Genomic DNA, 26,888 nt, shown 5'->3' on the forward strand with positions numbered 1-26,888 from the left:
TCCTGGATCGAGCCCCGCATCGGGCTCTCTGCTCAGCAGGGAGCCTGCTTCCCCTGCTCTCTCTGCCTACTTGTGATCTCTGTCAAATAAATAAATAAAATATTTTAAAAATAACCATTTGTCTTTTATTATAACAAACAAAAATAATGCTTGGTTGAGGTGCCTGGATGGCTCAGTGGGTTAAGCAACAGACTCTTATTTTTGGCTCAGGTCATGTTCTTAGGGTTCTGAGAACGAACCCCACATCAGGTTCTCTGCTCAGCGGGGACGCTGATTCCCTTCCTCTTTCTCTGCCTGTTTGTTCTCTCTCTCTGTGTCAAATAAATAAATAAAATCTTTTTAAAAAAATATTTCCCACATTCATTGCACTCGTAAGCTTTTCTCCTGGGTGAACTCCCTGATGGTAAATGAATGTTGCCATCTACTTAAAAGAGTTCCCACATTTGGGGTGTATTGGTGGCTCAACTGGTTAAGTGTCCAACTCTTTGTTTGGGCTCCGGTCATATCTCATGGGTCATGGGATCAACCTCCCATTCTAGATCCAAGTTCAGTAGGAGAAAGCATATGCCCCTCCTCTCAGTGTTCTCTCCTTCTATAAAATAAATAAATAAATCTTTAAAATATTTTATTTATTTATTTGACAGACAGAGATCACAAGTAGGCAGAGAAGCTGGCAGAGAGAGAGAGGAGGAAGCAGGCACCCCGCTGAGCAGAGAGCCTGATGTGGGGCTCGATCCCAGGACTCTGGGATCATGACCTGAGCCGAAGGCAGAGGCTTTAACCCACTGAGCCACCAAGGCACCCCTAAATAAATCTTTTAAAAAATAACACATTTCCTACAATCATTACACTTTAAAGGTCATTCTCCTCAGTGAACCTTTAGGTGTATACTGAGGTTGTTTCTCTGGCAAAGGGACCTTCCACAGTCACTGCACACATAAGTCCTTTATTCAGTGTAAACTCTAGTGAGAAAGGAAGTCAGTCCTGGTGATAAAAGATTTTGAACATTCACTGCACACATAAGGTATTTCCCCTGAGATCTCCAGTGATAATGGGAGGCAGACATAGAGGTAAAAGATTTAGAACAGTCACTACACTCAGAAGGCCTTTCTCCAGGTTGAATGCTCTTAGTAATCAACACTGAGCTACGGTTAAGATATTTTGCACAGCCACTGCGAACGTAACAGTTTTCTCCATTGTGCCATCTCTGAAACTGAAAAAGGACAGAAGTATACAACAATGTCCTCAAAGGTCACACCACTCTGCCGAAAAGGAAGAGAGGAAAACTGTGAACATTCTCTCTCTGAGAACTTACACTTGAAACGCCTACACATCCAGCCCAGTCTCCCCTGCCAGCCCAGCTCGCCTCCTCAGATAAACACCAGACCCTGGTGCCTCTAATGCTGCTCTCCTCTCACCTTCCCACCAATCACTGTTCAGTCCTCAACAATAACACGCAGGGGACGCATGGAAACAAGCTAAGCTCTGGGTTTGGCCTGCAAGTCCCATCCTCCTGCCACAATATTACCATGGAGTCTCCCAGGGAGAGCCCTCAGCACAGCCAATTATAGGCTCTGCTCTGCCAGGAAGTCTCAATACCAGAGCCGTGAGGCTTTTAGCTCACAATTCCTCTCCAGGTGTACTTGATTCCATAGACTATACCTCTCGCACATCCTCACACCCCACAGATGAACGCCCATACCTTCCTATCCCACACCAATGGATTCTCTGTTAACTCAAACATGTACCTCTCACATGACAACCAAGGGATGTGTGACAAACACAAAGAGGTTCCACTACCACCCCAGTACTCCCAAGGATCCCAACTGAGGGAAAGCCTCAAATACTGCTGAGAAGCCTCCTCACCTGCCTCTAATCCTCCCTGCAGTACGACACTCACAACCACTGTCAACCTAGGATCCTCCTACACCATCTTCTACTTCTCTGCTGCCTATGGTGGCCCTCGACAATCAGGAACAAACCATCCTCTACTGAACCTTTGTGAAAACCCCAGCACTAAGGGTTTCCCTGCCAGGCACGCAGAACCACAAATCACATTTGCCCCAGACCTTTTCTGGCACGAAGACTCAGAAACACCCCAGACACCATAAAAACTGACCACAAAATTCTGCGGAAGCCCTAGAACACGGAAGAGAGAATAGCCCCAGTCTCACTGTCATCTTGTTTAAATTTTCAACGTCCTCAGCCATCTCTTCCAATCATCCCAAGCAACCTTGGCCATCATCAGCCAGATCTTTCTCTCTCCTTCACCCATGGTGACAATGCCCGACAACCACCACCACATGCTGCCCAAGACAACCATTCTTCCACAAAACGTAGTAGGATACTGAACCTACTAGCAGCTTTGTCATTACACTCTGTGTTCCGTTCTGAAATGGGATCCAAGTCTCCACCCGGGTCCACATCACAGCCATCACTTTTCAAACCCTCCATCGGAAACTTTCCCTACTGTCCCAAGCTTTGCCATCCAGCTCCCTAGTTATTCCATGACTCACACTTCTCTGACACATCTGAGACTGTAAAATTCAGCACATCACCAAGGTCTTTGGTTATAATGCAAATGAACACACAAGCTGGAGTATTTATATATATATGTACAATATTTATTAGCAATTTTCCTCTCAGAGACACAGCAAGTATGGGATGGAATGCGATCTGCTCATTCCTTCATGTGGGAGAGCCCGATGCTGCTTTCAAACCACCCCTTCAAGTGCACACAATGTCCAAGACCAAAGGTAATCAAACAAACATGGCACTTACTGATACATTAATCAGAGCAACACGGGGCACACAATTCCTGTGTGGTGACCTGGAAGCTGCAAATAGTCATCAAAGCATCAGGAGACCAGCAACACCCCTGTGGGACTTAGCCTTCCTGTGCGAGTCACCACCCAGAACTCACATCGCCCACTGTGGATCAACACTGGTCACATCCCTGCCCTAAGTGGGAATGGAACGAGAGGTTCCAGGTACCCAGAATTTGGATGAGCAGTTGAGAACGTGAACAGCTCGGCATCATTAACCATGTTGGGGTGGTGATGTACGCACACCAGGAACTGCCAGGTGCCAGACGCTGCCAGTGACTTCCATCTTGCGGTGACTGCACCCACATCAGAAAGGACTATGCAGGTTCCGAATTTTTCTGCAAATGGCTGGATCTTATGGGAAGTCACTGCACTGGGGACATTCAGAGGAACCACAGTCAATTCAGAGGTTGTCCTCCAGCCTAAACGCCACCAAGCAAGAAGTATCACCTGTGCTGTTTTAAATCCTTCCTGCAGTGTGAAGGCCGTAATGATGTCTCAAACCATTATGACTAATAAAAAGATTTCCCACATTCACGACACTCTAAGGCCTTTCTCCAGTGTGACGTCTCTGGTGACGATGGAGGGCAGAACTAGCAGTGAATGATTTCCCACATTCACTACACTCATAAGGCCGTTTACCTGAGTGAACCTTTTTGTGTACACTGAGGCTATCTTTTCGGGGAAAGGATTTGCCACATTCACTGCACTCATAAGGCCTCTCACCGCTGTGAACACTCTGGTGAGCACGATGTTGATTACTAGTGATAAAAGATTTCCCACATACACGGCACTCATAAGGCTTTTGTCCAGTATGAAGTCTCTGGTGATAACGGAGGGCAGAACTAGCAGTAAATGATTTCCCACATTCATGGCACTCATAAGGCCTTTCTCCAGTGTGGACTCTCTGGTGACGACGGAGGGCAGAACTAGCAATAAATGATTTCCCACATTCATTACACTCATAAGGCCGGTCACCTGAGTGAACCATTTTGTGTATACTGAGGCTACCTTTTCGGGGAAATGATTTGCCACATTCAGGGCATTCATAAGGCCTCTCTCCACTGTGAACTCTCTGGTGAGAACGACGTTGATTACTAGTGATAAAACATTTCCCACATTCACGGCACTCATAAGGACGTTCTCCAGTGTGAAGTCTCTGGTGATAACGGAGAGCAGAACTACTAGTAAAAGATTTCCCACATTCACGGCACTTGTAAGGACGTTCTCCAGTGTGAAGTCTCTGGTGAGAACGGAGGGTAGAACTAGCAGTGTAAGATTTCCCACATTCATAGCACTCATAACGCCTTTGCCCAGTATGAAGTCTCCGGTGAGAAGATAGGGCAGAACTAAAAGTAAAAGATTTCCCACATTCGCGACACTCATAAGGCCTTTCTCCTGTGTGAAGTCTCTGGTGAGAACGGAGGGCAGAACGAGCAGTGTAAGATTTCCCACATTCACAGCACTCAAATGGCCGTTCTCCAGTATGAACTCTCTGATGATGAAGGAGGGCAGAACTAGCAGTGAAATTTTTCCCACATTCATTACATTCATAAGGCCTTTCACCTGAGTGAACTTTTATGTGTACACTGAGGCTAGTTTTTCGGATAAAGGATTTGCCACATTCACTGCACGCATAAGGCCTTTCACCAGTGTGAACTCTCTGATGATAACGTAAGACAAAACTACCAGCAAAAGATTTCCCACATTCGCTGCACTCGTAAGGCCTAATTCCACTGTGAATTGTCTGGTGATAACGTAGTGAAGAACTACCAGCAAAAGATTTCCCACATTCATGGCATTTATAAGGCCTTTCTCCAGTGTGAACTCTCTGATGAGAACGGAGGCCAGAACTACTGGTAACAGATTTCCCACAATCACTGCATTCATACCGTCTTTGCCCTGCATGAGATCTCTCATGATCTGAGAGGGCAGAAATAGACGGAAAAGATTTTGCACAACTATGACACTTATACAACGGATCTCCAGACTGGACACTATGAGTAAGCAACACTGAGCTACCGCTAAGAGATTTTGCACACCCGCTGCAAACATAACTCTCCACTCCACTATGCCATTTCTGGGGATGAAGGAAGACAGATTCAGGGCCTAAAGATTTCCCACATTTGCTGCAGGTGTACTGCCCGGATCCACCCTGAGTCTTCCCTTGCTCATTCAGGGTTGGTTGTTGCCCAAGGGATTTTCCACATGGACCAAACTCATGATGTCGTGCTCCAGTATGGTATCTCTGGTGTATGGCAAATAAGGATTTGTACCTGAAAGTTTTCCCACATTCACTGCACACAAAGGACTGTCTACCAAGGTGGACACCCTGCTCCCGTGTATCCGTGTGTTTGGGACCAAAAGCGTTCTTACATTGGTCCCAAGTGCCATGACTGCTTCCGTGTCGTAACGTTGCCCTGCAGTGGGGGATCGAATGTGGCTTCTCCCCAGTAAGAGTGGCCTCTTGCCCCAGATGCCCCGAGCCAGACAGCAAGTCCTTCTCAACCTCTCCACAGGTAAAGGGCTTTCCCGAACCACCGGATCCCCAGCTCTTGACAGCAGAGGCCCTGTCCACACGGCTTCTGAATGGTTTTGCTCCCGCGGGCTGCTCCTGCTGCTGCTGCTGCTCCATCTTCACACTGAAAGAAAATTGTTTCCCGCAGGCCCCACACCTCAACCATTTCTGGCTGTTTTCTTTCCCCTGGAGCTCAGCCAAGTGGAAAATGTCTCTCAAGACGGGACCGCACATCTCACAGGGGTGGGTCTTCCGGGAAGACAGAGCAGCCCTGGGCGTCCAGGTCTGTGAAACGCCTACAGAAGCGCTCTGTGCAAAGGGGGCCTCCTCATCCTCTGCTCCACAGCAGCAACCTGAAGGCAGAGAAATGCTGGTGAAATATGTGCTGGCTGTAGCGAGGGGGTGAGCCCATCACACACATGCACCCGACTCATCTAGGCAGGATGGTATACTATGCTTTTCCACACACAAGAGAAGAAACTCAACTATAGGACAGGCCACTGGGCATTTCTGGGCCATTTCTGGGCCCAAGCCGTCAACGTACTAGGGAGAACACACTAGGAGGACAGAAAACTAGGGCAGGTCAAGGAAGAGAGCCAAGGTCTACAGCTTATTTTCTGCCCAAAGGTTTGTGTACCACGGTTGCTGCTGCTGGCCTCTGGCTGAGTAGAGGGCTGAGCACAAACCAATCACATGAAATGGTCTGCAGTCAAGGACAGTTTAAGGAAACGTTGACTATTTCATTTCAAAATGCCTGGGGGTGAATGCTGAGATACACAGAAAGAGCAGTGATAGAAATGGGTGAGATTGGATGCCCGAGATGCAGGGATCATCCCTGTACCAGAGTAAACAGAATTACCAAAGGAGTAGAATCCACCCGACATGGGTGCCCGGGTGGCTCAGTAGGTTAAGCCTCTGCCTTCGGCTCAGGTCATGATACCGAGGTCCTGGGATTGAGCCTCACATTGGGCTCTCTGCTCAACAGGGAGCCTGCTTCCTCCTCTCTCTCTCTCTGCCTGCCTCTCTGTCTACTTGTGATATCTCTTTCTCTGTCAAATAAATAAATAAAATCTTAAAAAAAAAAAAAAAAGAATTCACTTGACAAAAAAAAGGTCAACGGTGAGGAAGGTAAAAGAGAAACGGGGGGTGGCCATCGGCAATAGCTCCAAACTCTGGCTGAGCAAAGAAAGGTTCCCAGTATGAACAAACACAGGCCTGATATCCCACCGCTGCCAGCAGCCATTCATGAGGAACAGGCTCCTTCTAAGCCCATCTGCTCATGTCTGGGGCATGTCCACGCTTTGATACACAAGGCACTTGTCCTGGAAGCCCTAGCAGAGCAACTAGAGCACACCAGGAAGACATATGAACTGATGGAAAACAGGCCAAGCCCACTGCCAGCACTGTCGCAGAGCTACTTAGGACACAGTCGACACAGAAAAATGTCCTGTGGGACTGTTATCAGTGGGAAGGTAGAAGGAGAGATACCATCCTTACCTCCAAGAAAAATAAAGGCAATAGCTGGCCATGAATGACATGAGCCTCGGTGGGATCAACAGTCCAATTAAGACGGACCAGTACATGGGGGAGCATCAAAGAGGGCATATGCACACAGAAAAATCCCTGCAGATTGTATCAGCAGAGACATGTGGGGATGGGTGCGCAATAAGGCCTGGGCTGTCTCCACAGGCCCCAGGGTAGGTGCAACTGAGGTCCCTGCTCAGCAGAGCCCCCAGCGTCCTGCTCCACAGGGGACACTGGGACATCTGCCACCAAATCAACCAAAGCCTAAAGCCCAAGGAATCCTCAGAAAGAAGATCCGATCGTTAGGCCACACAATTTTGAACTTAAAACCGGACTGCAAAGCTAGATGATGCTAAAAAATAGGGTAAAGGCATAAAAACAGAACAACGGAGGGGCGCCTGGGAGGCTAAGTGGGTTAAAGCCTCTGCCTTCTGCTCTGGTCATGATCTCAGGGTCCTGGGATCAAGTGACGCATTGGGCTCTCTGCTCAGCAGGGAGCCTGCTTCCCCCTCTCTCTCTGTCTGCCTCTCTGCCTACTTGTAATCCCTGTCTGTCAAATAAAGAAAATCTTTAAAAAAAAGAAAATAAAACAGAACAACGGAATGGAGGAAGGAAAAGCCCATAAGGATGGCCACACACAGTCCACTACTCTTTCACTATTATGCCAAGAGGGAAAAATACCCTCTCTCGCACTGCTGTGAAACCGGACTCCCCAAATGCAAACAGTAGGGGTGGATCCCCACCCACAGTACCTAAAAACACACGTGCAGTTGATGCAAGACTGAAACCCATGACCGGAAACCATAAAGCTCCCGGCAAAAAGAGAGGGAAGAGCCTCTTTAATCTTAGCCCTGGCAAGGATTTTTTGAACAGGACACCCAAAGCATAGGTCACGAAAGCAAAAGCACCACTATGCCAAACTGAAAAGTTGCAGCAGAGCCAAAGAAACACACCAAAGAGTGAAGAGGAGATGTTCAGGCGCCAATGCGAGCTCACACTCACTAACCGTCAGAGAAATGAAAACCAACACCACAACGTATCACCTCGTAGTTCTCACAACGGCGATTACCAAAAAGCTAAGACGGGCTGGTGAGGACATGGAGAAAAGCAAACCCCCTGAACGCTGTTGCTGGCCATCAATTAGGGAAGTCACCATGGAACATATTAGCGAGAGCACACAGAAACGGGAAAACTGAACTACCCTATGCCCCACCACTGCCATTTCTAGCTATGTGTGTATCCCAAGGCAACCAAACCACTATCTGCACAAGCTACCTGCATGTCCATATCCACTGCAGGACCATTCACAACACCCAGAAGAGCAACATCTTTCAGTCTGTGCCAAGGCTTAAAGTGACAACGAATATTATGGGGGGACTGCCGGGCTCAGCACGTAGAGCATGCGACCAGGGATCACAGAGTGGTGAGTTCTAACCCCACAGGGGGTGTAGAGATCAACAAAAATATGTAAAATTACTAAGCAAAATAGTAAGGTGACAAACAACATTTTGGAAATATGGGACGCCTGAGTGGCTCAGTCTGTTAAGTGTCTGCCTTTGACTCAGGTCAGACTCTAGGGTCCTGGAATCCAGTCCCACACTGAGCTCCTTGCTCAGCGGGGAGCCTGCTTCTCCCTCTGCCTGTCACTCCCCCTCCTTCTATGGGCATGCTCTCTCTCCCCTTGTATAATCAATCAATCAATCAATCAATCTAAAAAGTGGGGAAAGGAACGTTTACTGAACACACGCATGCAGGAAATCTCACATATAAAAGAGGCAACAGGGTGCCTGGGTGGCTCAGCTGGTTAAGCAATTGCCTTCAGGTCAATTCATGATCCCAGAGTCCCGGGATCAAGTCCCACACCCAGCACCTAGCTCCAGGGGAAGTCTATTCTCCCTCTGACCTCCTCACTCCCACTCTCTATGTCTCTCTCTCAAATAACTAAATAAAATCTAAAAAACATATATGTATAAATAAATAAAATAAGACAATAAAAAACGGGATGCCTGGGTGGCTCAGTTGGTTAAGTGGCTGCCTTCGGCTTAGGTACTAAACCCCGCGTCCTGGGATCAAGTCCCACATCAGGCTCCTTGTTCGGCAGGGAGCCTGCTTCTCCCTCTGCTCTGCCTGCCACTCTGCTTCTTGTGCTCACTCTCACTCCTCTCTATCTCTGACAAATAAATAAATAAAATCTTTTTTAAAAAAGACAATAAAATGAATAAAAAAGGCAGCAGACTCACTGCCACAACATGGCTACACAGTGCCACCTGCCTCAATGTGAAGAACATTATGCCACGTGAAACCATTATGCAAAAAAGACAATACTGTATGACATTATTTACAGGTATGTCCTCTTTACTTTTGAGAAAAGAAAAGGACCCATTTATTTGGGAAAGAGAGACTGAGACAGCACTTGTGCATGTGAGGAGGAGGGCAGAGGATGGTCAGGGAGACACACGTTCAACGACAAAAGGATTCACTTCTGAGGAACTAACACAGGGCACGCTGACTACAGTTAATACTGCACTGTAGCGCTGAAATTTGCTCAGAGGGTTGGCCTTCCATTTCTCACCAGCACAAGAAAAGTACTCATGCCAAGTGATGGCTATACTGATTCACTTCATTTTGGTAAGAACTTGATAATGCTGAACTACATGAAATCATTATGTAACACTTTCAGTCATAGAATTTGATTTGTCCATCATACCTCACAAACATGAATGGAGGCGGCCAGGGAGAAGAACAGATGTAAACATTATAGAAAGATCCACACAGGACCTTCTTGAGAAACGGCCCAGGCTCCACTACAGCAGTGCGCATACCAATGCCTCCAATTTCAGGCACAGGCAGGCACAGGGAAATGTCACCTAAGGGAGAGGTCAAAACCTAGGCCATCGATGAGTCACGGACCTAGATACAGGGTCCCAGCCAGGGAGAGGGCAAGCAAGGTGCATTCCATCAGCCTCAGTGCAGGACCACTGACCTGTGATCCTACCTGATCAGGACTCAGCGCAGCGGGTACTGGGGCTGTGGGCAGACAGAAGGGCATACCAACAACTCAGGGCCAGCAACAAAAGCAACCGCCCAGAAAGCCGGGGAAGCAGGCAGTGAACAGAGTCCACACCAGAGAAGCACAAACCTTCCCCTTGAAGAATGGAGGAGGGGAGTCCGCAGGGTACAGAGTCCAGGGCAGGTCAAGGGGACGCCGAGGGCCTTACCCAGTGACGATACAAGTGCAAAGTTCTCCAGCATCACATGGTGGTACAGCCGTCTCTGAGCCTCATCAAGAAGCCTCCACTCCTTCCAGGAGAAGTACACGGCCACGTCCTCAAAGGTCACACCACACTACCATGAAAGGAAAACATGGAACCCTGAGCATTCTCTCTCTGAGAACCCAGCAGTGTTGCAACCCACACACCCACCCCGGTCTCTCCTGCCAGCCCAGCTCCCCTCCTCAGATAATACCAGGTCCTGGTGCCTCTAACGCTGCTCTCCTCTCACCTTCCCACCAATCACTGTTCAGTGCTCAGCGGTAATACGCAGGGGACACATGGAAGCAATCTAAGCTCTGGGTTTGGCCTGCAAGTCCCAAACCCCTGCCAGGATATTCTCATGGAGTCTCCCACGGTGTGCCCTCAAGACAGCCAATTACAGGCTCTGCTCTGCCAGGAAGTCTTCAGTACCAGGACCCTGAGGCCCTTAGCCCACACTTCCTCTCCAGGTCTACATGATTCTGTAGACTGGACCTCTCTCATGTCTTCAGACCCCACCGATGAAAGCCCACACCTTCCAAAGGACTCTCCCTTGACTCACACTTGTCCTTGTCACATGACAACCAAAGGATTATGTGACAAACTGAAACAGGTTCCAACTACCACCCCAGTACTCCCAAAGATCCCAACTGAGGGAAAGCCTCAAATGCTGCTGAGAGGCCTCCTCACCTGCCTCTAATCCTCCCTGCAGCACGACACTCACAACCACTGTCTACCTAGGTTCCTCCTACACCGTCTTCTACTCCCCTACTACCCATGCTGGCCCTCCACAGTTGGGAACCAACCATCCACTATTGGACCTTTCTGAAAACAACCAGCCCTAAGGACCTCTCTGCCAGGCACAGAAAAGCAAAAATGACATTTGCCCCAGACCGTTTCTGGCAGGAAGACTCCGAAACACTCCGGATGCCATAAAAGCTGACCACAAAATTCCGGTGAAGTCCTAGAACACTGAAGAGAGAGCAGCTCCAGCCTCTCAAATACTCGCAGGAGGGGCCGCCTGGGTGGCTAAATGGGCTCAGCATCTCACTCTTCATCTCCACACAGGTGTCCATCTCATAGTCCTGAGTTCAAGACTCCTGTTGGGCTCCACACTGGGAATGGAGCCTACTTAAACAAACAAACAAACAAACAACCCCCCCCACCCCGATGTCCTCAGCTATCACTTGTCCCAGCATCCCACGGAAGGCTTGTCCGTGTATCTGCCAGATCACTGCCTCTCTCCTTCACCTGTGTTCACAACGCCCAGCAACCCCGACCACGAGTTGAGCAGGAAAACCACTCTTCAGCACATGTTACTAGGTCCCTCTGACCTACTAGGAGCATTGCCATGACACTCTGCGTTCCCTTCCCAAATGTGATCCCAGTCTCCACCGTGGTCCACACAGCAGCCATCACTTTTCAAACTCTTCATCATGAATCTTTCCCCCAGTTTCCTAAAATTTCCTGTCCAGCTGCCCACTTAATGCCATCACTTACCATTTTCTGAAACACCTAAGTCACCTAACACTGTGGAAACACGTTCGGACACTCCCAAAGATAAGCAACTTACTGTTAACGTCCATCAGGTTGATGGGACTTTCCCTCCCTTCAGCTGCTAGAACTGTGAAAATTAATGAGGGGCAATCTTCCTAAATTGGGGTCGGGAGGTTGCACTGGGGGCAGCTCAGACACTACCATAGTGGGTGGTATCACCTGCGGGTGCAACAGAAAGAGATGGACTTGAACTTATTTGGGGATACCACTTCACTACCCCCTGCCCAAAGACCGCCTTTTCATGATCGCTCCACCCAATGAGAAGCCACTATACTTGGACCTTCTAGTTTAGTCTCCTGGGCTTGGAATTCATAACACCTTTCACACCTTTCCTTTAAATAAAAATAAATTTAAAAAAAAAAAAAAAAAAAAAGACGACCTCTCTCTTCCCCACACTGGCTACGGCTTTGACTCGGCTTCTTCGGTCCCAAACGCTGTTCCCTGTGGCTCCCACAGAAACAACATCTCTGCGGTAAAATCTCTGCAGTTTTCTCTTCAAGCGTCACGGACCAAAAGCCCCGGGGTTCCCCTCACTCCCCCCGTTCAATTCTCCTCTGCGACACGCACAATTCGCCTCAGCCCTTCTCCGAGGTTCTAAAACATCCAGAGCGGACAAGGGGGCGGTCGGGCCACTACCAGCGAGTCTCTCCTGCTACGCGCCCTGCCTGAGCGCTCACCCCTGGCGGCGGCGCTTCTCCGCGGCCCAAGAAAGCCCCCTGACACCCGGGTTAGACCACCTCCCCTCACCGCCAGCAGACATGGCTTCGGCAGGCAGGGACGGCGCCGGCCTCACCCGCCGCGCCGCACCCTGCTCCTGCCAGAACCAATGCAGCCGCGCCGTCCCCCGTTGGTGGCGCGGGCCCCCTGAAGCCCCCGTCCCGGCTGCCGGTCAGCCCGGAGCCCGCGCCCGCAAGCAGCCCGCCGGCGCTCCCACACGGGCCCCCGCCCACCGGCGCCTCCTTGCCCCGGACACCCGGGCCTGGGCCGCAGGGCCTCGAGCAGGCGCCCCGCGTTCGGGCCTTCGGGGTCTGGGTAGGGGTCGGCGGGAGGGCCCGCGGGATGAGCGTTTACCTCAGACGGGTCCTTGGGCACGGCCGCCGCCATCGGACTCGGCGGGCCAGAAGCGGGCCAGAGGGTAGTGGACACCCGGGCTCAAGTGTGTGCGGCGAGGACGCGCCGCTACTCGCGTCTTCAGCGTCAGTTACCACGATCCGGACCCGCAGTCCCAAACCCGATGAGATAAACAGACCTAAACTGGGACTACAACCCCGCAGCGGGGACGAGGCCGGAAGTCCCGCCCGCCGCGGATGCGCACGCCTAGATATGCCGTGTTCGCGGCCCTCATTGGCTCATCGCTGCGTCCTCAGGCGTTACGCTCTTCCGGGTGGGGTGGCTCTCACGCTTCTGGCGGTCTCAGAGAGGGTGTGGCACACCCTAGATTTCGGAACCTTAGGTGTCCCTTCACGTCAGGAGAAGCTGAAACAGGATTGTCACCTCAGAGACCTATTCGCAGAAGGCTTCGCAAGTCTAGGAAAAGACAGAATCAAATAAAGCATGTCACCGTGGTAGACTAATGTGCCTGGATGTTGTGAGGCTGTTTATATCAAAATGTGTCATTTGTCATTCCTGAAACATAAGGATGAAGGAGATTGGAAACCGTGGCTCTCAACTAAAGGTCATTCAAGAGGGGCGCCTGGGTGCTCAGTGGGTTAAGCCTCTGCCTTCGGCTCAGGTCATGATCCCAGAGTCCTGGGATCAGGCCCCACATTGGGCTCTCTGCTAGGCAGGGAGCTTGCTTCCCTCTCTCTCTCTCTGCCTGCCTCGCTGCCTACTTGTGATCTGTCTGTCAAATAGATAAAAGCTTTAAAAAAAAAAAAAGTCATTCAAGAAAAGAGTTAGAGGTCGGGGTGTTTCATCGGCTGCTTGCCAAGGTTAGTGTGTCTTTGCTGGGACAATAGAAATCATCCTTTTTTTTTTTTTTTTTTTAAAGGAGATTGAAAATCCTACCAAGAAAGCATACATCCTCATCAAGATAAAAAGTATCTTTCTTCCTCTTGCTGATTATCCATGTCCTCCCTGTGACAGTGCTTACCATTTGTGGCCAACTGACTTCATTTTAAATGTGGCTTCCTTTACTAATTAACAGTACTTTGGAGGGAAAAGTAAAGAGCACATTTAGAGCCCCCTGATAAGTTAAAAGGAAAGATAAACGCAAATGTCATCTTTATTCATTGTCTAACAAATGTGCACTGACTCATTCTAGGTTTTCAGGAACTCTGGGTAGGTGTTAGGAGATATGCCAGCAGAAGACTAAAGTCCTGCCTTCTTTTTTTTTTTTTTTTTTAAAGATTTTATTTATTTTTCAGAGACAGAGGGAGAGAGCGCAAGCGAGCACAGGCAGACAGAGAGGCAGGCAGAGGCAGAGGGAGAAGCAGGCTCCCTGCCGAGCAAGGAGCCCGATGTGGGACTCGATCCCAGGACCCTGGGATCATGACCTGAGCCGAAGGCAGCTGCTTAACCAACTGAGCCACCCAGGCGTCCCAAGTCCTGCCTTCTTGTAGGTTTTACTATGTTCAAAGGACAGGAAACATGAAGGAAAAATACAAAGTATACGTTAAAATGTGCCGGGTGTGATGATCAAGTCATGTGGTTTTGGAATAAAAGGGAGATTCAGTATGTTGGAATCCAGAGGCAATGAACAAGAAAGAATTCTTGAGATGTCTTTGAAGACAAGTGGGGGTTTATTATTGCACAGGGACAGCACCCGAGGCCAGACGGAGCTGCTGTCTAGGGTTCTGAGCAGTGGCTGATTTCATTCTCTGGGGTTGGGGGAGGTAAGGAAAAGGGAGGTGTTGAAAGTACTTTGATATGTTACCGAAGACTTGCCACCGTCAAGTTAAGGTTGTTTACACCTCTAATGAGGCATTAACAGTAAGAGAGTTCGGAGCTTCCTGGAAGAAGATGACATTTTGCCTGCTTAAAGTATCTGTCAAAGGGCTGCAGAATACAAGGACATTTAATTGTATATGAGTTCTCTACTGAAAGCTGAAACATTGAGAGAAATACTTTGTTCTACTAAATTACTAAGGGTTCTGTAACCAACGGAGACTCAGGCCTTGCAGGATTGTGAGCGCTCTTGCCATTTATTCTTCCTGTAGGGCAACCTGGAAGCCTGAGAAATGTCACATATATCCCACGGTGGGGGAGTCACCTTCGGCTTTGTCCTCAGCTTGCCTTCAGTTCAGTCTGAACAAGGAGAGGGTATTTCGTGAGAAGGGGGCCAGGCTGTAGCATTACACTGAGGACAAACCAAGCCGTTGCCCTAAGAACACGACTGAGCAGAGATGAGTCATGTGGGTCTTTGTTAGTTCTGTTAAAGGATAAACTGAGCTGCATTAAAATTTCCAAATGGCAGCTCTTTCTCCCCACCTGTCCTTTCCCCGTGCTTAAAGAAAATCACCTTTATGGCACCAAAAATAATTTGTTCCCCCAAAGAGTTTATTTGAGCAAACAGCAAATCCATTCAGGCAGCACCAAACAAAACTAGGGGAAACGCTGTTCTAGACCAATTGAAGGAATCCAAGCAAAGATGTTATATGATTGGCTGTAACGTAGGGAACAGCCCAATTCAGACAGCCTACTTCCTGCTTGTGGTGGCCTGTCCTTAGCTTCCATTTCCGCTTCTTTCCCTGGAGGCTTTTATAAGAATTTGGTCCCAGTTTGGCTTCAGTTTGCTCAAGTAGTGGCTAGGGCAGGGAGCCACCTGAGTCTAACAGGCTCCTTCTGGATTTGGAGTTGGAAGCAAAAGGGGCAGGTGGCTCTAGGTGGCTTCCTGTGGAGCCTTCAGCAGTCGGGTCCCTGGAACTCTAGTCCTTTAAGGCTTCAGCCTGCTTGGCTCACTGCAGAGGCACTCAGCAGCTGTGCACTAGCACCCTTCACTCTGCCGCTCCCCAATCTGTACCACCAAAGCTGCCCTCTACTGGGGCCTGGAGTGAGACAGTGTCATCTTCCCTGGAAACCTCCTTCCACAGTGTCATCACTGGACTGACCTCCCCATCAGCATCACCTCAACTCATTAGAAATGGTGATTTTCTGCCCACAACTGAGACCTATGGACTCAGACTTTTGGAGAGGAGCTCCAAAATTACCCCCTTTTTGCATTAACCAGTTTCCATGTAACAAGGGAACACATGAAAACATTCCATCTCCTTCCTCTGGATCCTGTGGATGGGGCACCTAGTATTCTTGTGATTCACGAGAATCTCCTCTACAACTACAGGATTTCATGACCTAGGCTGTGAAACGTTCCAGCACACATTTCTCTCTCTCCTGAAAAAGTTAATGTCTAAAATGTCTGTTTTTCTCCTATTAAGGGATTACGACTCTTTGGTGAGCACAGAAAATGATCATGGGAAAGGAATATGAGTTTTCATCACTAGGCTGGGAAGAAGGTGGACTCCTGTTGCAGAGGCCAACTCCAACCTTTCTGCCTCACTCACACTGGGTTTTTAAAGCTTAGGGCAGGGACGCCTGGGTGGCTCACTGGGTTAAGCGGCTGCCTTCAGTTCAGGTCATGATGCCAGGGTCTTGGTATCCAGTGCCATGTCAGGCTCCTTGCTCAGTGGGTAGTCCCTTGCCCTCTCCCTCTGCCTATCGCTCTGCCTACTTGTACTCTCTCTCTCTGTCAGATACATAAAAACCTTTAAAAAAAAAAATAAATAAAAAGCTTCGGGCAGTTAACCAGAAAAGGGAGGACAGAGGTCTGAAACGTTTCTGCACTACACGCACACTCCATGATGCAGCTACACACGTTACCACAGTGCTGGGCGGCTGTACAAGGGGTCTCCTTCCTTAGTGTCTACGGGTCGCCCAGAAGGTTCCGTTCTCCTTTGTGGCATGCACAATGCTCAGCTCTTTCCAGGAGAGAGAGCATGACCTGTAGATGAACAGAGAGAGGTTAGTCCATCATGGAAGCATAGGGCGCTTGTTAAACCTTCAGGGTTAGTAGGTTGGCTGGAGGGCCCAGGGTGGCTTCACCCATACACACTGCTTTCCTTAGGACGAAGAGAGGACCTCGGCTGCCCTGGTTTTGATCTCAGACTTTCAAGTCGTACGCTTCTTTCCAGCTTGTCTCTTGACTCAAACGGAAGACCCTGCTGGCAAGGCAGGCCCAAATGGGAGTCAAAACCACCACGCCTCGCTCTAAGGATTTCCCTGAGCCAGCACGTCCACACCCAAGACTGACTCCAGGACTATGATCTACTTGACCTTCACTGACTACCCGCATGTACCCACCCACCTTAGCCTCCCATTCTCCTTCTCTAAACATGGAAGCGATCTCGGCACATTGGAGACAATCTTTGAGTGGTTTGGCTATTGTGCTAGGCTTGCTGAGATGCCTTTCTGCTTTAGCGCCTCTGCTTTCTCTGCAGGGAGTGGCCAAACCTACTCTGCTTGGGACCCCCAGGCTAGATTCTTTTGCATCTCCACCCCCCCCACCATCAGTATAACAAAGTCCCATTTGTTGACCGCCCATAATTTGTTGAGGTTTTTTCCCCTAAAGATAATCGTGGACAACTTAATCTGCAAGAGATTAGTCCAGACTTCTACACCTCATTGGTACCAGAAGACGCCAGCAGACATGCTGGTCCCCGTGGGAGGAATTGCAGACTCATCTCTGGACCGTGCTATGTCTCATACCTGGACACAACCACCGGAGCTCTGGGCGGGGCATACCTTCGGGACCCAAAAGTGGGAACATCAGCTCCAGAGGAAGAAAGGGACTCAGCACAGAGGGTCCTTCCTGAACCATCTCCAGCTGTGTCACCCTCCTGCAGGTGCTCCCCTGTCCCCGCACCACACGTGCCCTCCCACCCAGCATCCTCGACCCCCTGCATTCCCACATGAACTCGCCTGACCTGGGGACGCTCTTCCTTCTGGTAGAAGCCCTGTTCCTGTCCTTCCAGCACAGAGGAAGGCCAGCACTGATCCCAGTCCTCTGGGTAAGGTCTCGCTTAACCTGGCTCCCAGTCCCTTTAGGCCAGGCAGCTGCCAGAGGTGGCCCTACTGTCCCTTCAGTCTCCCCCAGTCAGCTGTTTTTTGAGGAGTCGACTCCTACCAAGAGAGAAGGAAATAAATCACTTGGGGGGAATCACCTGCGCAGGAAAACCTTCCAGTGTACTGGGTGGGATCGGAGGAAGCGACTCTGAACTGAGAGGGTGGACACAAGCTTGTCGATCCAAGGTGAGACCAGCTGGGTCTTCAGTCACCAGTCAGGGTGTTCGGAGACGTGCCTCCCCTCTGGCCCTTCAGGGTTAACGTCTCCTGCCTGTGAGGCTGCTGCAGACCTTCAGCCAGCTCCCAGCCCGCACAGGGGCTGTCTGCCCAGTGTTGTGAAGTCTCCTGCCTGCATATGCCAAAGGTTAGTTTTCCCCCAAACACACACTTCGTCCTTCAGCACCTTCTCTGGGCACATCCTGCTCCCAGAGTGGCAGAATTTATACTTTGGAAATCGGCAAGCAGCACAAAACAGGGATGCATTTTTCTATTTCTGAATGCCTAGACTTTGCACAGGCTTCCAATAACAGTAGGAATGCACCCTGGACTTAAACGTGGTAAGGTGTTTGGGGCCATGACCTTGGGCAGGACACAAAGGATCTGAGGGGAAAAATGAGGAAATAGCCTTCCAGGATGACTAAGAATCCATGGAGAAATTTCTCACCGTGTGCAAATGAGGAAAATTCCAACGTATATCTTCGTTGTTATGCATGTCGTATTTGTAAAGGAAAAGGAAGTAGTCATAACTCATAGGAAAAGAAAAACGGCACTGACGAAAACAGAAATTGTACCAAAGAAAACACACATGTGGTAAAGAAACACATGAAACGAGGCTGAAAGGCAGAAATCCCCAGGAAATGCAATTACAATATAGCAATGCACACATACTAAAAGTGCTGACAATAGGGTGCCTGGGTGGCTCAATGTGTTAAAGCCTCTGCCTTTGGCTCAGGTCGTGATTCCAGGGTCCTCGGATCAAGCCCTGCATCAGGCTCTGTGCTCAACGGGGAGCCTGCTTCCCCCCTTTCTCTGCCTCTCTGCCTACTTGTGATCTCTGTCTGTCAAATAAATAAATAAAATATTAAAAAAAGAAGGGGCTGACAGGGATGCCTGGGTGGCTCAGTCATTAAATGTCTGCCTTTGGCACAGGTCATGCATGATCCTAGGGTCCTGGGATGGAGCGGGGCATTGGCTCCCTGCTGTGTGGGGAGCCTGATTCTTCCTCTCCCACTCCCCCTGCTTGTGCTCCCTCTCACTCTCTCTCTCTGAAATAAATAATAAGTTAAATCCTTTTAAAAAAAAAAAAAAGACTGGTCTTGTACAGTAACCCTCTCAAGGAGTGTCAGGAAAAAATTCTGGAAGTCTCATACATACCTGAAGGGAATGCAGCAGTGAACACATCAGACCCCATTTTGACCTTTTCAGGACAATGTTCACAGTCACCTATGACTAACCGCTGTGCTTTGAGGTTTTTTCTAGTTTTAAGTTGTTTTTTTTCCTTTTTAAAGATTCTATTTCTTTGAGAGAGATAGATCACAAGTAGGGAGAGCAGCAGGCAGAGAGGGGGAAGCAGAGAGCCCAATGTGGTCTCAATCCCAGGACCCTGAGATCATGACCTGAGCCAAAGGCAGAGGATCAACCTACTGAGCCACCCAGGCTCCCGTCAGCCCTTTCAGTTTTAGCACAAATGAAATGAAACCTCTATCCACATAAGGAATTATAGGGGCGTCTGGGTGGCTCAGTGGGTTAAAGCCTCTGCCTTCGGCTCAGGTCATGATCTCAGGGTCCTGGGATCAAGCCCCACATCAGGCTCGCTGCTCAGCAGGGAGCCTGCTTCCTCCTCTCTCTCTCTGCCTGCCTCTCTGCCTGCTTGTGATCTGTCAAATAAATAAATAAAATCTTAAAAAAAAAGGAATTATAAAGAAAATACAGAGTGACTCCTTTGCAAAGAGTAAATACTAGAAATATCCCAGATGCTCCAAACAGATGAAGACACCAAGAGTGGTATACATCCAGAAGAAAACAGTACTGTTGAAAGGGACATACATTCAGGGCCCCTGGGTGGCTCGGTCATTAACTGCCTTCAGCTCAGGTCATGATCCCAAGTCCTGGGATGGAGCCCTGCATCAGGCTTCCTGCTCAGCAGGAGGCCTGCTTCTCTCTCCCACTCCCCCTGCTTGTGTTTCCCCTTCCTCTCCGACAAATAAAATCTTAAAAAAAAAAAAAAAAAAAGCTGGGAAGTCGACCTAGGGGACAAATGGTTTATTCAAGGACTTTGGGAGATATTAGGCAAGAAAAGGACTCTGCACCACCTCCTCCAGTAAGATCTGTGTTCTTAGCCCTAAAGGCTGGTTCTTTAGGATTCCAACAAGTATGCTGGCTCGGAGAGGTCACAAAAGCTACATCCCTGGAGGATAAATTGTCCCTTGTCTTTATCTTTTTTCCTCCTGCACCTTGACAAGTAAGCACCAGAGGGCAAATCAGAATTCATGGGTCATTTTACCACGATCTCTTACACAGGTTATGCGTCTGAATGTGAAGTATTTATGAACAGTGATCCCGGCCAGCCAGGCACATCATCTGGGGATACCCTTTTGGAAGACATACACCCCATCAGGGGCCTGAGGTGTTCTCTGAGGTACCTAACTGCCCAATCATTTAGATTACCAATTACAGTCCCCCCGCCCCTGTGGGGGTTCCAAGTGGAAACTGCACAGCCGGTCACAAGGCTCCTGTGAAGGATGTGGGTAGAGATTCCACTCAACAGTGCCCAGTAGCCTGGGCTATCAGCTGTGGACAAGCAAAATATTCTTGTTTCCACAAGCACTGGAGAAGGTCTCAAGTGCTCCCTCTTCACGGTGACCTCTGAGCACACACAGCTTCCTGGCACCCAGACCACAAAACCCAGATGTGGATCTGAGGAGGCCCTACTAGCTAGAACTGATGTAACACACCACCACACTCTGGGTGACCAGACAAAAGAAATTTATTTCACCCCAATCTGGAGTCTCGAAATTGAACATAAGATGTCAGCTGGGTTAGTTTCTTCTGAGGCCTCTCTCCTTGGCTTGCAGATGGGGATTCCGTGTCCGCCCATGGTCATTCCTGGGTGCCAGATTCCTCATCTCTTCTCACGGCGCCAGCCATACCGCATGAGTCCATCCTAATAACCCACTTCAACCTCATGATGTCTTTAAAGATGCTCTAACTATCCTCACCTTGTGAGATATTCGGGGTCATACTGCAAAATTCGGATTTGGGTATACAATTCAGCTCATCACAAAGGTCCTGGGTTATAACGCAAATTAACACACAGGCTGGAGTATGTACATATGTATATGCACGTCAATATTACTGATACATTTGCAATGTTCCTCTCAGACACAGAAAGTATGGGATGGAATGCGATCTGCTCATTCCTTCATGTGGGAGAGCCCGATGCTGCTTTCAAACCACCCCTTCGAGTGCACACAATGTCCAAGATCAAAGGTAATTAAACAAACATGGCACTTACTGATACATTAATCAGAGCAACATGGGGCACACAATTCCTGTGTGGTGACCTGGAAGCTGCAAATAGTCATCAAAGCATCAGGAGACCAGCAACACCCATGGGACTTGTGCGAGTCACCACCCAGAGCTCACAACGCCCACTGTGGATCAACACTGGTCACATCCATGCCCTAACTGGGAACGGAACGAGAGGTTCCAGGTATCCAGAATTTGGATGAGCAGTCGAGAAAGCGGACAGCTCGGCATTATTTACCAAGTTGGGGTGGTAATGTACGCATACCAGGAACTGCCCGGTGCTAGACACTGCCACAGACACTGCCAGTGACTTCCATCTTGCGGTGACTGCACCCACATCAGAAAGCACGATGCAGGTTCTCAATTTTTCTGCAAATGGCTGGATTGTATGGGAAGTCACTCCAATGGGGACCTTTGGGGGAACCACGTTCAATTCAGGAGGTGGCCACCTCAGAGGTTGTCCTGCAGCCTAAATGCTACTAAGCAAGAATTTTGACCTTCTGTGCTGTTTTAAATCCTTTCTGTAGTGTGAAGTCTGTAATGATATCTAAAACCACTAAGACTAATAAAAGATTTCCCACATTCATTGCACTGGTAAGGCTTTTCTCCAGTGTGAACACTCTGGTGTGAACGGAGGGCATAACTAACAGTAAACGATTTCCCACATTCATTACACTCATATGGCCGTTCTCCAGTATGAACTCTCTTGTGATAACGGAGGGTAGAACTGGCAGTAAATGATTTCCCACATTCATGGCACTTGTAAGGCCGTTCTCCTGTGTGAACTCTCTTGTGTCGCCGGAGGGCAGAACTAGTAGTACAGGATTTCCCACATTCATTGCACTGATAGGGTCTTTCCCCTGTGTGAAGTCTTTGGTGCGAACGGAGGGCAGAACTAACGGTAAATAATTTCCCACATTCATTACACTCATAAGGCCTTTCCCCAGTGTGAAGCCTCTGGTGGTAACGCAGGGCAGAACTAGCAGTAAATGATTTCCCACATTCACTACACTCATAAGGCCGTTCACCTGAGTGAAGCTTTTTGTGTACATTGAGGGTATCTTTCCGGGGAAAGGATTTGCTACATTCAGGGCATTCATAAGGTCTCTCTCTACTATGAACTATCTGGTGAGTACGGTGCTGTTTACTAGTGACAAAAGATTTCCCACATTCACTGCAATTATAAGGCTTTTTTCCAGTGTGAAATCTCTGGTGATAACGAAGGGAGGAACTACTGGTGAAAGATTTCCCACATTCATGGCACTCATAAGGCTTTTCTCCAGTGTGAACACTCTGGTGATAACGGAGGGCAGCACTGGTAGTGTAAGATTTCCCACATTCACAGCACTCATAAGGCCGTTCTCCACTGTGAAGTCTCTGGTGATAACGGAAGGCCGAATTACCAGTAAAAGACTTCCCACATTCACGGCACTCATAAGGCCTTTCTCCTGTGTGAACTCTCTGGTGACTACGGAGGGCTGAACTGCTAGTACAAGATCTCCCACACTCAAGGCACTGATAAGGCTTTTTCCCAGTGTGAACACGCTGGTGAAAATGGAGGGAATACCTAGCAGTAAAAGACTTCCCACATTCATTACACTCATAAGGCCTTGCACCTGAGTGAACCTTTATGTGTACACTGAGGCTAGTTTTTCGCATAAATGATTTGCCACATTCACTGCACTCATAAGGCCTTTCCCCATTGTGAACTCTCTTGTGGTAACGTAAGACAAGACTACCAGCAAAAGATTTCCCACAATCACTGCACTCATAAGGCCTAACTCCACTGTGATTTTTCTGGTGATAATGTAGGGCAGAACTACCAGCAAAAGATTTCCCACATTCATTGGATTTATAAGGCTTCCTTTCAGTGTGAACTCTCTGGTGAGAACGGAGGGCAGACCTACTAGTAACAGATTTCCCACAATCACTGCATTCATACTGTTTTTTCACTGCATGAGTTCTCTGATGATAACAGAGGGCAGACATAGACGGAAAAGATTTTGCACATACGCGACACTTATAAAACCTATCTCCAGACTGAACCCTATGAGTATTCAACACTGAGCTACCGCTGACAGATTTCACACACCCGCTACAAACATAATTTTTCCCTCCACTGGGCAATTTCTGGACATTAAGGGGGACACATTTGCCACCTAAGGATTTCCCACATTTGCTGCACGTGTACTGCCTGGATCCACCCTGAGTCTTCCCATGTTCATTCAGGGTTGGTCGTTGCCCAAGGGATTTTCCACATGGACCAAACTCATGACGTCGTGCTCCAGTATGGTATCTCTGGTGTATGGCAAATAAGGATTTGTACCTGAAAGTTTTCCCACATTCACTGCACACAAAGGACTGTCTACCAAGGTGGACACCCTGCTCCCGAGTATCTGTGTGTATGGGACCAAAAGCATTCTTACATTGGCCCCAAGTGCCATGACTGTTTCCGTGTCGTAACATTGCCCTGCAGTGGGGCATCGTGTGTGACTTCTCCCCAGTACGAGTGGCCTCTTGCCCCAGATGCCCCGAGCCAGACAGCAAGTCCTTCTCAACCTCTCCACAGGTAAAGGGCTTTCCCGAACCACCGGATCCCCAGCTCTTGACAGCAGAGGCCCTGTCCACACGGCTTCTGAATGGTTTTGCTCCCGCGGGCTGCTCCTGCTGCTGCTGCTGCTCCATCTTCACACTGAAAGAAAATTGTTTCCCGCAGGCCCCACACCTCAACCATTTCTGGCTGTTTTCTTTCCCCTGGAGCTCAGCCAAGTGGAAAATGTCTCTCAAGACGGGACCGCACATCTCACAGGGGTGGGTCTTCCGGGAAGACAGAGCAGCCCTGGGCGTCCAGGTCTGTGAAACGCCTACAGAAGCGCTCTGTGCAAAGGGGGCCTCCTCATCCTCTGCTCCACAGCAGCAACCTGAAGGCAGAGAAATGCTGGTGAAATATGTGCTGGCTGTAGCGAGGGGGTGAGCCCATCACACACATGCACCCGACTCATCTAGGCAGGATGGTATACTATGCTTTTCCACACACAAGAGAAGAAACTCAACTATAGGACAGGCCACTGGGCATTTCTGGGCCATTTCTGGGCCCAAGCCGTCAACGTACTAGGGAGAACACACTAGGAGGACAGAAAACTAGGGCAGGTCAAGGAAGAGAGCCAAGGTCTACAGCTTATTTTCTGCCCAAAGGTTTGTGTACCACAGTTGCTGCTGCTCGCCTCTGGCTGAGCACAAGCCAATCACCTGAAATGGACTACACTCAAGGGCAGTTTAAGGACACTGAGTGACTATCTCATTTCAAAATGCCTGTGTGTGGGGACACCTGGGTGGCTTAGTTGGTTAAAATGCCTGCGTGTGAATGCTGAGATACACAAAAAGAGCAGTGATAGAATGAGTGAGATTGGATGCCTGAGATGCAGGGATTATCCCTCTACCTGAGTAAACAGAATTACCAAAGGAGTAGAATCCACTTGACAAAAGAAAGGTCAACAGCGAGAAAGGAAAGACAGAAATGGGGGGGTGGCCATCGGCAATGGCTCCGAACTCTGGCTGAGCAAAGAATGGTGCCCAGTATGATCAAACACAGGCCTCACGTGCCACCGCTGCCAGGGGCCATTTCATAAGGAACAGGTTCCCTCTAAGCCCATCTGCTCATGTCTGGGGCATGTCCATGCTTTGGTACACAAGGCACTCCTCCTGAAGCCCTAACGGAGCAACTAGAGCGCACCAGGAAGACAGACGAACTGATGGAAAACAGGCCAAGCCCACTGCCAGCACTGTCGCAGAGCTACTCAGGACACAGTCCACACAGAAAAATGTCCTGTGGGACTGTTATCAGCGGGAAGGTAGAAGGAGAGGTATCATCCTTACCTCCAAGAAAAATAAAGGCAATAGCTGGCCATGAATGAAATGAGCCTCGGTGGGATCAACAGTCCAATTAAGACGGACCGGTACACGGGGGAGCGTCAAAGAGGGCACATGCACACAGAAAAATCCCTGCAGATTGTATCAGCAGAGACATGTGGGGATGGGTGCGCAATAAGGCCTGGGCTGTCTCCACAGGCCCCAGGGTAGGTGCAACTGAGGTCCCTGCTCAGCAGAGCCCCCAGCGTCCTGCTCCACAGGGGACACTGGGACATCTGCCACCAAATCAACCAAAGCCTAAAGCCCAAGGAATCCTCAGAAAGAAGATCCGATCGTTAGGCCGCACAATTTTGAACTTAAAACCGGACTGCAAAGCTAGATGATGCTAAACAATAGGGTAAAGGCATAAAAACAGAACAACGGAGGGGCGCCTGGGAGGCTAAGTGGGTTAAAGCCTCTGCCTTCTGCTCTGGTCATGATCTCAGGGTCCTGGGATCAAGTGACGCATTGGGCTCTCTGCTCAGCAGGGAGCCTGCTTCCCCCTCTCTCTCTGTCTGCCTCTCTGCCTACTTGTAATCCCTGTCTGTCAAATAAAGAAAATCTTTAAAAAAAAGAAAATAAAACAGAACAACGGAATGGAGGAAGGAAAAGCCCATAAGGATGGCCACACACAGTCCACTACTCTTTCACTATTATGCCAAGAGGGAAAAATACCCTCTCTCGCACTGCTGTGAAACCGGACTCCCCAAATGCAAACAGTAGGGGTGGATCCCCACCCACAGTACCTAAAAACACACGTGCAGTTGATGCAAGACTGAAACCCATGACCGGAAACCATAAAGCTCCCGGCAAAAAGAGAGGGAAGAGCCTCTTTAATCTTAGCCCTGGCAAGGATTTTTTTGAACAGGACACCCAAAGCATAGGTCACGAAAGCAAAAGCACCACTATGCCAAACTGAAAAGTTGCAGCAGAGCCAAAGAAACACACCAAAGAGTGAAGAGGAGATGTTCAGGCGCCAATGCGAGCTCACACTCACTAACCGTCAGAGAAATGAAAACCAACACCACAACGTATCACCTCGTAGTTCTCACAACGGCGATTACCAAAAAGCTAAGACGGGCTGGTGAGGATATGGAGAAAAGCAAACCCCCTGAACGCTGTTGCTGGCCATCAATTAGGGAAGTCAACATGGAACACATTAGCGAGAGCACACAGAAACGGGAAAACTGAACTACCCTATGCCCCACCACTGCCATTTCTAGCTATGTGTGTATCCCAAGGCAACAAAACCACTATCTGCACAAACTACCTGCATGTCCATATCCACTGCAGGACCGTTCACAACACCCACAAGAGCAACATCTTTCAGTCTGTGCCAAGGCTTAAAGTGACAACGAATATTATGGGGGGACTGCCAGGCTCAGCACGTAGAGCATGCGACTAGGGATCACGGAGTGGTGAGTTCTAACCCCACAGGGGGTGTAGAGATCAACAAAAATATGTAAAATTACTAAGCAAAATAGTAAGGTGACAAACAACATTTTGGAAATATGGGACGCCTGAGTGGCTCAGTCCGTTAAGTGCCTTTGACTCAGGTCATGACTCTAGGGTCCTGGAATCCAGTCCCACACTGAGCTCCTTGCTCAGCGGGGAGCCTGCTTCTCCCTCTGCCTGTCACTCCCCCTCCTTCTATGGGCATGCTCTCTCTCCCCTTGTATAATCAATCAATCAATCAATCTAAAAAGTGGGGAAAGGAAC

At 49.1% G+C, this 26,888-nt stretch overlaps 2 protein-coding genes across 2 annotated transcripts in view; both read right to left on the reverse strand.

Annotated features, from left to right (window-relative positions):
- Positions 1–791: 791 nt before the first annotated feature.
- The window catches only part of LOC116579348 (zinc finger protein 345-like), a 30,454-nt gene continuing 4,357 nt past the window's right edge, over positions 792–26,888 (reverse strand). Inside the window, exons 3-4 of the mRNA XM_032324594.1 lie at positions 21,351–24,181; positions 792–2,896 (exon numbers count right to left, since the gene is read on the reverse strand). Coding sequence (XP_032180485.1) covers positions 21,771–24,181 — 2,411 coding nt within the window. The 3' untranslated portion in view covers positions 792–2,896; positions 21,351–21,770. The remainder of the gene's footprint in view (positions 2,897–21,350; positions 24,182–26,888) is intronic.
- LOC116579350 (zinc finger protein 345-like) lies at positions 2,894–12,989 on the reverse strand. The gene is made up of 3 exons (XM_032324596.1): positions 12,747–12,989; positions 10,086–10,212; positions 2,894–5,696 (listed from the first exon to the last, which is right to left on the reverse strand). The coding sequence occupies exons 1-3, from the start codon at positions 12,777–12,779 to the stop codon at positions 3,370–3,372; spliced, it is 2,487 nt and encodes an 828-aa protein (XP_032180487.1). The 5' UTR covers positions 12,780–12,989; the 3' UTR covers positions 2,894–3,369.

Source organism: Mustela erminea, chromosome 19 (assembly GCF_009829155.1).
Source record: "Mustela erminea isolate mMusErm1 chromosome 19, mMusErm1.Pri, whole genome shotgun sequence".
Taxonomy (NCBI): domain Eukaryota; kingdom Metazoa; phylum Chordata; class Mammalia; order Carnivora; family Mustelidae; genus Mustela; species Mustela erminea.

Coding starts and splice junctions, on each gene's coding strand:
- LOC116579350 (XM_032324596.1), bottom strand. CDS start 12,779: ATGGCGGCGGCCGTGCCCAAGGACCCGTCTGAG. Junction 10,213..12,746: donor TGCCCAAGGACCCGTCTGAG/GTAAACGCTCAT, acceptor CTTTCATGGTAG/TGTGGTGTGACCTTTGAGGA. Junction 5,697..10,085: donor TGCACTTGTATCGTCACTGG/GTAAGGCCCTCG, acceptor CTCTGCCTTCAG/GTTGCTGCTGTGGAGCAGAG.